At 36.4% G+C, this 12,380-nt stretch overlaps 1 protein-coding gene across 22 annotated transcripts in view; it reads left to right on the top strand.

The window, feature by feature from the left end:
• LRRFIP2 (LRR binding FLII interacting protein 2) overlaps positions 1–9,819 on the top strand; it is a 60,809-nt gene extending 50,990 nt beyond the window's left edge. For 18 of the 22 annotated variants that reach the window (XM_030008458.2, XM_030008459.2, XM_030008463.1 and 15 more), the window contains 7 exons: positions 2,249–2,350; positions 2,595–2,727; positions 4,114–4,163; positions 5,619–5,739; positions 6,780–6,859; positions 8,031–8,135; positions 8,895–9,819. In XM_030008458.2, the coding sequence (XP_029864318.1) occupies positions 2,249–2,350; positions 2,595–2,727; positions 4,114–4,163; positions 5,619–5,739; positions 6,780–6,859; positions 8,031–8,135; positions 8,895–9,005 (702 nt within the window). In that variant the 3' untranslated portion in view covers positions 9,006–9,819. The remainder of the gene's footprint in view (positions 1–2,248; positions 2,351–2,594; positions 2,728–4,113; positions 4,164–5,618; positions 5,740–6,779; positions 6,860–8,030; positions 8,136–8,894) is intronic. The other 4 variants (XM_030008468.2, XM_030008469.2, XM_030008479.2 and 1 more) reach the window with 1 other exon arrangement.
• The last annotated feature ends 2,561 nt before the right edge of the window (positions 9,820–12,380 follow it).

Here is a 12,380-nt window from a genome sequence, read left to right as displayed (position 1 = left end):
GTGTTTTTTTTACTATCTTGGAGTTGAAATCTCTTAGTAATTAAAATGTAAAAATGCTGCTGTCTCTTCTTTCTCACTTCTGTTATCTAAAAACATTTACATACTTTTCTTAGCTCACAGTTTTTGAGTCTTTCTGCCTGATACTAGTAGCTTTGCTAATTTATACTCTATTCCAGCTTCAGAAGTCTCTGAGAAGCTTCACAAAGGAGTAGTTTATAACTAGAATTGTAACCTAGTTTTACAATGTATGCAGGACTGATGCTGTCTCAGAGGAAGAAAGGGAGGCAAGCAGAACAGAGATAGCATGAGTTTCTTTTACACCTGCCTTCTTATATTGTCCTGTTTCTACAAAGTGATTGAAATTTGCAGTTGTATTTGGTCTTAAATTAGATCAATTTGAGGACACTGAACTATAACTTCCAGGTTATATTCCTGAAATATACAGCTATTTTACTGCTCAGTGGCTCCAAATTGTACATGCATTGCCAATTTGAAATTAGCAATGGTGTGTCTGAGTTTGGTATAGATTTTGTGAAGGTTTTTGGAATATTTAGAAAATAGGACCTCAGACAAATCTGCTTTCTGCCAAGTGATCAGATTTTAATCACAGTGGTATGTTAACACATGCCTGCAGACCTCAGTTGTCCAGATTTCTGCCCCACCCTGCCCCAATAGAAGAATTGCGGAAGTAGATTTAGTACAAAATCCATGTCATGTATCATAATCCCTGAGCATACAAACACTAACAGTTTTACTAAAGTTTTTCAACATTGAATAACAATTACTAATCTCTCCATAGATAGAGATACATGGTTATATCAGTTTCACTTCCTTCCCCATCAAAATTTTCTGATTTCCAACACTTGTGAATAGCGGGTGAGGATAGAAAGGATGTTTTGGGAAGGTCAGCAGCATCACAGAGCACTGCCAAGCAAACAGGATCTGTGTCTGCCGTGTGATTCTGGCCCTCTGTGTCCTTTTTCTCAAGTGGATGAGCTTACTTCGCCCTCCATTTCTGCCACTATTCTTCAAAAATGGCAAAGGTGTATGTATCTTTAAGTGGAACAGAAAATGATGTAATGATTAAGGTTCTTCATACTGTTTATAATGTAGTTAGAGATCTAGTATGCGTTAGGAAATAAAAGGACATCTTATGAATTGTTAAACTGTGATGTGACAGCTAATGCTTTCACACGTTGAATTACCTGTATTTTAAATGTTACATTTACATGCTAATAAATCAAGTGCAACAGCACTTAAATTTTCCTGTTGAAACTGAGTAATGCATTAAAACATTGCTCTAGTATACAGCTTCTAGGTAACTACTGAAATTCAGCACACTGCAATTGTTACATGGGGCAATTACGATACAAAGTATACACCTTCATTTCTTTCTTGGTATCAGTCCATTCCTAAACATTCGTGCATGACATAAGGTTTAGTTGGGTAATTTTTGTGGCAAAATGTGTGTACACTTTTCTAGTTGCTGTATGGTCAGGATTATTTGTAATGCATGCAGTATTGAATTTGAACGGAATACTGGGATGCTGCCCAGTCAAGTGAAAGTGTCTGATTAACTGCCAGGTAACACAGCTCCAGCATAAGTAGGCAAACCCATCTACGTCCATATTGCGCTTTTTTGTGCTAAAATAGTGCTGCTAGTGTTTGCTGCTTTTTTTTCCCTCTAAATCTGATTGCTTTGGTTTTAGTAAAGGGTGGTTGTAAAACTTACACTAGTTTATTTACTACTTGCTTTTGTAAGTGGATGACAGGCTTATATATCCAAGGTCTTTTATGAGGTAAGATTTCTACTTCTACACCCTATAAAAGGCAGAGAAATTAGTTCAATGGATGTAATGTTTTAGGATCTTTGCCAGTTGAGTTTCAGCAAATTTTATTTCTGGCCACAGAGTGCCTGTATTGAGAATCACTTACTCTTTTGGTATTCAATTTAGGTTATCAAAATCTACCAAAAATAGAATCCACTAAATAAAAATCTATTACAGAATCTACTAAGACTTGCCTGGGAAAAAATTATGTCATGACAAACATGCAGCAATGAGGCTAGATATATGACTTGTAAAAGGTAGTTATCGGAGATGTATATTTATATATATATATTAAATATCCCTTTTAATTTCTTTACTTTTATTGAGCTCTTTGTATTTGCTTATAGAAAATCTCTCTGCTATCTGTCATATGCTTTTTCTCTGTGCCATTCTTTTTCTTGCTATCTGCCTGAACCCAGGCCCTAGAAAGACAGAAAGATTACTTTGACTGCATTAAGACTGAGCGAGATGAGCTCAGAGAGGAGTTGGCTGACCTGAAGGAAACAATGAAGAGAGGAGAGGTATGTTGGTAGTAGTTACTTTACAGTAACAGAAATCCAGGAATGGGGCATGAAATCAAGGTCAATGAAAAAGAGGAAGAATGGTTACTATTCTTGTGCAGTCTCAAAACCTGACCTTAGGGTAGGATAAATGATGCATTTCATTGTAACTGTTTCAATCAACTTGCAAAGCTTTTTAAAGACTTTTCTGTCTAATTATATTTTAGCATGTATGAGTAGCTTTTTTTTTCTTTTGTATTTTTAGAAACATGGATTAGTTATAATTCCAGATGGCACACCAAATGGTGATGTAAACCATGAATCAGTGGTTGGTGCAATAACAGTTGTATCACAGGAAGCTGCTCAAGTCTTGGAATCTGCAGGAGAAGGACCACTAGGTAAAAAATATCCTAACATACTTTATAGAGTGTTTGACGTCTTTGTTTCCCTCCTGTTCACAGCAGGTTGTGATTTTATAGCCACAAAAAGATACCTGTGATGCTTCTGGAATACATGCTTACACAACTTTCAAGACTGACTTTTTATTCAGTGTAAAAAAAAAAAAAAAAAAAAAAGGACAGATGTATGTTTTGAGTAAAAAAAAAAAAACCACACAGTATGTGCTTGGGTGTTTGTAATTAATTAGATCTCTTGATCCAGTTTCTGTTTTTATTACTGTCAGAAAATAACTTGCCTAAAAGTGTAGACTTTTGCATTAGTATGTTTTCTGTTCTGTTTCATGAAAAAATTCTGTAAAAATATGTATAATCAATGAAAGAACTTCTGTTATAGAAAACAATGCATTGTATATTCTTTCCCCTTCCTTGAAATACTTATGCCTTTATTAGTGTAAAGCAAGTGCAGTCTTTCATCACATCCATTAGGGAAAAAAAAAGTTTTAAAAGCATTCAAAAAAATGTCAGACAACAGAAAGATACAGGTTTTAGGGGCCTTTATTTTAACTTGTTTTTATCCTTAGGTTGAACAAGTTATTGTATGCATAGTCAATCCACTGTAAAAACGTTAATTAACATGCAAAGAAACATCTCTATAGACTTGCATTATATTTGTACATAATATATAATAGTTACATATATTTGTTTTGACAAAGATTAGACTTGATGCATGTTTCTGCTGTAGCTCTATCATGGTGAAATACAGATGTCTTTATGCTTTGTTACTGTCAAAGATACAATTTCCAGGATACCTGCTCTGATCTTAGCAGGGTGTTGCTTGACAGACTGTTTTGTAGCCATTACTGATCTTCTGACTGATTAGAGATATTGCAACATTCCTCTGGGTCCTTTCCCAAATACTGTTTTTTGTGGTTTGAGAACACTTTCTACAAACTTTCTAAACATATGGGGAAGCTTAGTGTCTTCCCTGAAGAGACAGCAATCTTTAAGAATAAGACAGGGAAAAGAGTATACAATCAGATGAAAATTTTGTTGGAAATGGCTGTTCTAGATATTGGGACAAAACTGTGTTTTATTACTGAAAAAAAATCCTCAGTTGTAATTTACTTTGAAGAATTACTAAACTCAGAGGTCTTGCTTTTAAAATTGTTATACTAATAAACAGTGTGAATGAAATACTTTTCCTTTTTTTCTGCTATTAACTGAAGGCAGGTATGTTGTTATTAGTAAGATACCAAAGTTTCATGCTCCCAGTGCTATTAGCTTTAAGTTTGAAGAGCATCTTAGTTGAAAATTAACAAGAAGTTATGAAAAATATCTTCTTAGTTACAGATTTCTCTGGTTTTTAATTGGGTTCTTTGGTTTTAGATGTCCGGCTACGAAAACTGGCTGGAGAAAAGGAGGAATTATTGTCCCAGGTAAAATAAGCTATTATTTTCAGAAATAGACCATTGTGTATCCTTTTGCAGACTGTTAATATATTAGCAGTAAACAAATACTAAGCACCAAAGGTGCTTAAACAAATACTTAAGCACTAAAGCAAAATAAAATATTCAACTTTTTACCTGGCTGGCTACCAGGAATTATCAGCTCCTCTCACTAGTGTCCTTATACATGTGACTTTGATCATGGTTGGTAAAGAACCCTCATTTCACTAACTGGTTAGTTGAAATCTAACTGCCTGCTGACTCTACTGTTAGTGCACATACTTAAAGTTGTTCTTTCTTTCATTTTGTCTTATGTGGAAATACTGCAATGACATTCTCATGAGCTCAAGTGGCACTGTCTTCCAAATTTCTAAGTGGTACTATTTCTTTGATCATTTCAGTTACTCAAATAGAAAATTAATATTATCACAGTAGTCATATTTTAATACAGTTCAGTATTGAGAAGAGAGGACTCAAGAAAATATACAGCCATTGAACAATTGTTAAGAATACCATAGTTTTTGTGCTTCTAGTTGAACACATTGCACACTTAAAGTGGTGTTGTCAATATTTGTTTTTGCTGGAACGTACCTTAATTTTTGTGTAGATACTTGGTTTAGAATGCTAATAAATTCTAGTATCGAATCAAGGCTATTAAATATAAGTATATAAAGATATATGTGCATATTTATCACCATATAATTGTAAAAATCACTGTTAAAATATTTGCTTTATATCGCGAATGGAAGTTTGGCAAGTAGAACTCCCACACCGCTAATCTGTAGGGCAATATTTTGCTAAGAGAGTCAAAAAAGTAGCTCCCACTTCTTTCACAAACTCCAGACACAGAGGACGTAGCTGAGGATCTGTGTTCCCTGACTACTGGAAAAATACCAAGGCAGCTGCTGTAGCATAAAATGGAACCGTTTAAGACTAACGTGCACTACAGACTTGCCTAGGACCATTGCTTCTAGGTGGAGTAAAAGAGGGGACCCCAAAAAAGCTGTGGATTATTCTTTCTGTAAATTTGCCAGGATATTGTTCGTTATCTTCATACATATTTAGAGTGTAAAAGGTATACTGTACAAGAAATGCTTAAACAGAGATTCATGCCGCCACCTCCTCTGGAAAGGCAGGTCTATTAGAGTTACAGGGTACCCCTGCATTGCACAGAGATCCCTGCAGCACTGACCAAACTGGTGGGTTTGGCTTGTGCATTGACATGCAGAGGGCACTTGCCCAGCAATGGGGACAAGGGGCTGCATCCGCAGGCTTCGGGGACTGGCTTCCCTGCCTCCCCTGCATGGCTCTGCTACTCCCGCTTACAGAACCGTCTCAGCCAGTGGCATCTCAGGACTGCTTTGCCTTTTTCCCACTGAACGTTTAGATACACAACTACTGAACTTCTGGGAGTCTCTTTTTCACAAAAGAACACTTCTTTTTCAGGTTAGAAAACTGAAGATGCAGTTGGAAGAAGAACGACAGAAATATTCTAAAAGTGATGGCATGAATCCAGATATCATAGGCTTAGAGAATGGTTCTGACTTGCAGCTAATTGAAATGCAGAGTAGGTATATGGTTCCTCTTCAAAGGTATTCTTACTGGGGAGAGGAAACAGACTCTTCCAGCTCCTTTTCCTATACTGTTGTGCAGTAGTAGTATTGTGAATGAATATATTGTTGAGCAGCTAGTTTTTTGTCAGTGTATCTCCTTGCAGGAAATTTCTCACTGCAGAATAGCTTAAAAATCTGCCTCTTTCATGAAAGAGTGTTGAATAACAACATTCTGGGAAGTTCTTTTTCAGTTGATGACCTTGCCTAGAATGGGTGCCACTACTTGAACAATTTCAATTTTTAGATGATAAAATTTCAGCTAAGATATTTTGTTAATATATTTTAGCCGATTTTTTTATTTTGTTGAATCTTTGATACAGAAACTTAATCTAAAAGATTCTCTGAAGCAAAACATGAAAAATTATTAAAGTTTAACACAATATCCAGTGTTGCTTCATAGAAGCGCTAAGCTACTTTCCATTTCAAGCAAGCTGTTTCTTTAGCTGAAAACTTCACTTGTTTGACAGATTCATTTAATACGCTTGTGGCAATGAAAGTGAACAGATCACTGGTAATGCCAGGGCTAAAATATAACACCAAAATAATTTGCAAAGGTCCTTTGTGTTTGTCAGGCAGGTTCAAGCCTGGTGCTCCTTATTATTCAAATGTTACTACAGATATCTATGCTAAATGCTGCTGGTATTATGTCTATTGTGATTTGACCCATTTTGCAGTGTGTGTTGGTTACTGCATTGATTATTGAGAGATGAGTGTGCTGATCTAAATATGTGTGTTTTAAAAGGTGTGTATCTCATTATACATCAGAGATTTAATGCACACTCCTACAGAGGCAGTAGTTGTGTTCTCTATATAACAGGAAAATTACTTCCTTTTCATATTCTCAAAAAAGATTTCTGAAAGAACATTTACCTCTTTATAATCCTGTATACAGGCTTCTCAATAAAATGGACTTTTTAATGAATTTTAATTAAAAGGGAAATGGGCAGTTTAGACAGTTACTTTGAGTAACATATTCCTGTCAATTTTTGTCTAGGAGATGCCAACAGACAAATTAGCGAATACAAATTTAAGCTTTCAAAAGCTGAACAAGATATAACTACCTTGGAACAAAATGTAAGTGTGTCTGTCTTCATATTTGTTGTTATTACACTTGCTCTGTACACTTCTACAATAGTTTTTTCAACAAAAACTATGAAAATATATTTCATCATTTGCTTTACTGTTTGTTTTTTAGTTTGCACAGAATGGCATTATATTTGTATTTTCATATTTCCTGCAATTCAATACCTGTGCATAGTCTAAACATAAGAGAAAATAATTTGGAGTTAATTTACTAAGATGTGAATGTACAGCAGAATATAAAGAGGAACTGAAGCTACTAGTTCAAGAAAATCGGTTTATGTAGCTTAATTACTTGCAAGAAAGTTGTATAGACTGCGGAAGGTACATAATTTACTCTCTGAAATTCAAGAGTTTGGTTTTATAGATATACATATATATCTCACACTGATTTACTCACACTTTGTGATTGTAAGTCAGTAATGTGGCATTATAGTTCAGCATCTCTGTAGATCACCTAAAAATCACGTAAAGGATTATCATTTGAATCAGAGATGCATAGTTGTACTCTCTTGCACAGCAACAGGCTACTAGCCCATCCTGTAGATGTGGGGGTAGCAGGGAGCTATAAATATAATAATCCAGCAAGTGGGCTTTAACCCCTGCAGACTGCAACTAGGATTTGTCTTGAGCCACTCTTTTACTGCGGAATTCTGTGCTTGAGCTCAAGACGTTTTGCATCATGTCCTGATAACAAGTTACAGTCTCCTTCCTACTTTGCACTTTTTCATATGGTCTCTGCTTTTCAACTTTCCAGCTTTTGTTTTGAATCCCATGTGTTCCCCAATTCTTGATTTTTCTTTTTCTAATTCTTCTCTCTCTGCTTAGTTCTTTAACCTTTTGTATCTTCTCAGCTGTGTCCTATGCTATGTTGCATTCTCTACCGTTTCCTGTGACCCTCGCCAGGGAGGGACAGGCAGTGAAGGGTATTCCAAGTTGCTGCCCACAATTTATTTTACTGTTTTATTAGTTCTTTTAAACACTCTTTGCAATTATGGGTGCTGCTAACACAGTTAAACCTCTTTCCAGAGGGAGATACTATGGATAATTCATAGGATGCCTTGTGTTATGGTGGCTTTTCAGAAAGGGAAGAACAGCTGGTGGCAGGTGAGCTCAGGGTGGAACACCTGAGTAATTGTTCCTTTTGTCTTGTTTGGATTTGCAGATTGGACGACTACAGGGGCAGGTTGCAAGGTATAAAAATGCAGCAGAAAATGCAGAAAAAGTAGAAGATGAACTCAAAGCTGAAAAGAGGAAGCTTCAGCGAGAGGTAATTGACTTGATTTCCTTTTCGGCTATATACTCCTTTCAGTCTTGAACTGCTCTGTCTTTTGCCTTCAAGCTCTGGTTTTTGTAATCTTCAGTTACAGCTTTTAAATGTTTTTTGAGGAGACCTCTGAGTCTATCAGTGTTGCATTCAGAAGACAACGGTAGCACATAAAAGTAATACTAACTACAATTCAATGCAGTACTTTCTTGAAAGGAAGGATCTAAAGTTGTATTTTCTTCTAAATGTAATGACTTGTACTATTTTAAACTAATCCTTCCATAAAAATTACTGGGGAGCTGAATACTCCCTATGTCAAGTGCCAGTCTGGGAAGTTTCCAGCATATACCTCACAGGTTGTGGGGAAGAAGCTGTATTTAGTTGAGCTGTTGATTGTGCTTGCTTAAGAGCTGCTGCATGACTAGCATGATGCCTGCTACCCATGGGAATATATATCCATCAGCCAGTAATAATGGTGGAGAGGACTTTACCTTTAAATAGTGTGTAATAGAAGTTGCAGGCACCTAGTTCTTTTGGAATGAGTACGTTTCATGTTTCAATTGCTTCCCAATATTTTTTTTTAACAGTTGAATTCCAATTCATCTGACTGCAATAATGAAAGTGTTGTGTCTTAACTCATGTGGCACTCTTATAAAGCATATAATAACTTGTATTCCTGATTCAATTTCCTCTGTCAAAGCTTAAGAACAGCAGAAAGTCCAAATAAACTTAGTGATCATAACTTTTGCTTTCATTTTATAGTTAAGAACAGCACTGGATAAGATAGAAGAGATGGAGATGACTAATAGCAACTTAATGAAAAGGCTGGAGAAGATGAAGGCAAATAGGACTGCGCTTTTATCTCAACAGTAAAGTGGAAATTGAAAATACAATGCACTGCTCCTTGAATAACTAGCCCCTAGCTTGTTTTTAAATACAGACTTTCACTGGCACAAACTATTTGAACACTGAGCTGTTCATTGATGTTTTAGTTTCATAATTAAATGGCATACTTCTTTTTGTAAGTTATGAGAGAATGAAATGTAGTTTGAATTCCCATGTGAATGGCAGCAATTTTTCTGTAGCGTTTGATTCTAGAGTCAGAGCTGGAGCACAATGCTGTATGTTCGAGTTAGTGATAGAAAATGTTTTTACAACTGTGGAATCAAGTTTACTCACGATCTCTTTTGGCTGCTTTAATGATGCTTGATGCTCGGAGACAACTGCATGAATTCAAGAAGACACTGTATTACTGTATTATAAACTAACATATATTTGCTCAAGACATCACACAGCACAAGTGCCTTTTATCTGGTGCAATTTAGACTTCATTGTTGAAATAACCTTTGAAATCAGATAACGTTTTATTTTAAGATACATTTGGGGTATTCACTAAACTTTATACATTTTGAGAATACATTTTTGTAAAATATTTAAATTTATAAGAAAAAATAGGGACTGTATATAAAAATCTGCTTTTTTGCATGGGCATATCTGAGTTCTAGGTAATTTTGTCAAATACTAGCCCCTGATACTCTTAGTATTAAGAGTGCAGATTTAAAAACTTCTGTTGTACACCATCAAATTATGTCATCTGCTGCTTAAGTGTGAATTGAAATTTTAGGGTGGGAGGAAGGGTGGGAAATGTGGCTAAGGAGTTTATTAAATGGACACTTTACTGACCAAACCCAGATGTTTTGTGTTTTCTTTTAAATACTGAGATACCAACAGGACAGAGCAAAATCTTTGCAGAAGAGTAAATTCTGATCTCCATATTCTTGAAAAGTATCTTTTTGGCTTTGGAATAGTGAGTTTGAATTTTTTTTTTTTCTGATTTCTTATCCTGGTCTGCTACTCGTTAACAGTACTGCCATGGAGGAGGGGGGCAGTACAAGGAAGAAGGTGCTTTCTGGAACAGTGGTTTCTGTCTGTAGCTTACTCTCTATGGACAGTGAATGCTGTTAAGAACTTCCACTCTTTTCAAGCTGGCACATCACAAGTGGGAAGTGAGCAGCACCTGCAGTTGCAATTCTGAAGTATTTGAAGTGGCACTGCCCCTGTCTTGGGCTTTCCTTGAGGCCAGCAGGAGCCCAACATTTGATGTGAGAGGAATCATTCCTTTGGACTTGTATCAGATGCTTTTCTATTGCAAATTGCTACACTTCAGGAGTATTTCTCAAAGCAAGGCAGGTTTCAGGACCTTTGCAATCCAGAGCATTAGTGCTTCTGCTTGTATCAGAGCTGCTTTCCAGAGAACAGCCATCTTGACAGTGCAAAACTGAAGCTTTCTGTCTCTTTTGGTTTGGATGCTTCTTGGAGTTGGAAAAGAAAATGCCTTCCCTGTTGAGAAACCTCCTTGTAAGTAGCAGATCTCCCGAGGCCTACTCGTTAAATAGGAGACAGTTGTAGTTTGCTGATCACATAGATCATTCTGTGCTGTTAACTCTTTACATTCTGTTGTGTACTTGTTCAGAAGAAACTATCGGGGTCTTGAGTAGTTGTTCTTAATGGCGTGTATTCTGAAGATAAAGGGATATTTCAGGGAATTTGAGAGCGTTCATATGTACAAAACTCTGATAAAACCTTATTTGGCATGTGGTAGGGAGCACATCTTTTTAGTTCACTTCCTCTAAACCACCCTGTTGAAGCTGGACATTTTATGGCATGGGGATAACTGATTTCAATATTAAACAATGACAGTCAGCTAAGGAGTTACTAACTCAGAGTCACCAGCCTACTGCAAAACTTTCTGGAGCACAGGTAAAGCATCAGTACATCCTTTCTAAAGATGAAGGTTTCTAGTAGTTTTTTAAAAAGTTGTTTATTACAGAGTTCTGTTAGTGTAGCCATTTTAGTTGTAGAGCTTCCCCAGTTCTTGATACCAGAAAATCAAAACAAATTCAACAAAATACCCAGAACGTGAGATTCCCAACGTGTAGACTAACTGAATAATACTAGATTATGTGATCCAATATGACTCTTAAGGCAACTGAAACAGCTAAGAGGGAGGGAACAGCCCTAGCAGAAATTGATTGCAAACCTTTCACCTTTTTCCAAAACAACTCTTACCAGAAATAAGAATAACATTTCACCAGATTCTTGTGAACTCCTTTCATGCAAGTTGACAGATCCAAATAAAAATGAAAAGCAAAAGCAGTAAATAAAACCGTTATTATCAAGCCTGTCCCATTATTAAGTTTTCCTTATAAAACTACTTCAGAATCATGCAACTGAACAAAATTTTTGTAATGACCATATCATATCTGACATTTGTTTGAAAAGTAGAGTGACTTCATTTTTCAAGCTGTGATTTTTACAGTGGTATTAGTTATAATGCAAGTTAATGTTGCAAACTACTTCAAATGTATGAAAGGTCTGTCTACTAACGGGGTACGCTGAAGTTTTAAGAACAGTCCTCCAGTATGGCTGATGCTAATTAGTAGCTGCCTGTTCAAAGTTTGGCCCTTGATGTTTAACAAACTTTTTTAAAAGCTCACTTGGCAGCACAGCGGGCTTATTGGCCACCTTTTTAGCAATTTGTTTCCCCTCGGCAGTCTAAGCAATCATATTGAGTTGGTGTAATAACAAAATCTTGAGCAGCAAAATGCTTGTTTACTTGCATGTGCCTGATTACTAATTTCCTCCTGAAGAGTCAATACAATGGTCAAGTCAATAACTATTCTTCTAGGGGTACAGGCAGCAGACGTTTCCTTTCTGGTGTCATCCTCCTCTATTTCTATGTCAGTGTCTTCCCATGGTTTCTTTCTGCAGTACGGAAACAAAACCAACGTATGTTCTGTTCTCCTATCACTTAGGCAAAACAGCTGCAGCTGATGGGATGCTTGATTCATCTGCTCTAAGTTAACACTGAAAACGCAGAATGTTTCCCAAAGCTTCCTAGAAAGAAAGTTTTGGGTTTACTTCCTAGGCATAATTTGTTAGAAAAGGGTATAGTTCATAAGGGAATTTAAGACTTACTGATCACACCAGGATTCTAATCTTTAAGTGCCAAGTCAACTGGGCTCTAAAGGACATGTTACAGAATGTTGATATTTCTAAGGATTTTTTTCATTATCATTTTTCAGTAATACCGGGGGCGGGGGGGTGTCTTTCAAAAGACTTCTGCCTCTAACATTGCCCTGGAGGAGCTATGAAAGATTCTAGTGCTTTTATCTTTATGAGGGTAATGTCTACAAGATTCAGTAATGGAGTTTATCTTTCTATCCCCCACAAGAGAATGATCTCCAG

Source organism: Aquila chrysaetos, chromosome 3, assembly GCF_900496995.4.
Source record: "Aquila chrysaetos chrysaetos chromosome 3, bAquChr1.4, whole genome shotgun sequence".
NCBI classification, from domain to species: Eukaryota; Metazoa; Chordata; class Aves; order Accipitriformes; family Accipitridae; genus Aquila; species Aquila chrysaetos.
The sequence above is the reverse complement of the archived record's forward strand: the minus strand, read 5'-3'. Positions and strand labels throughout refer to the sequence as shown.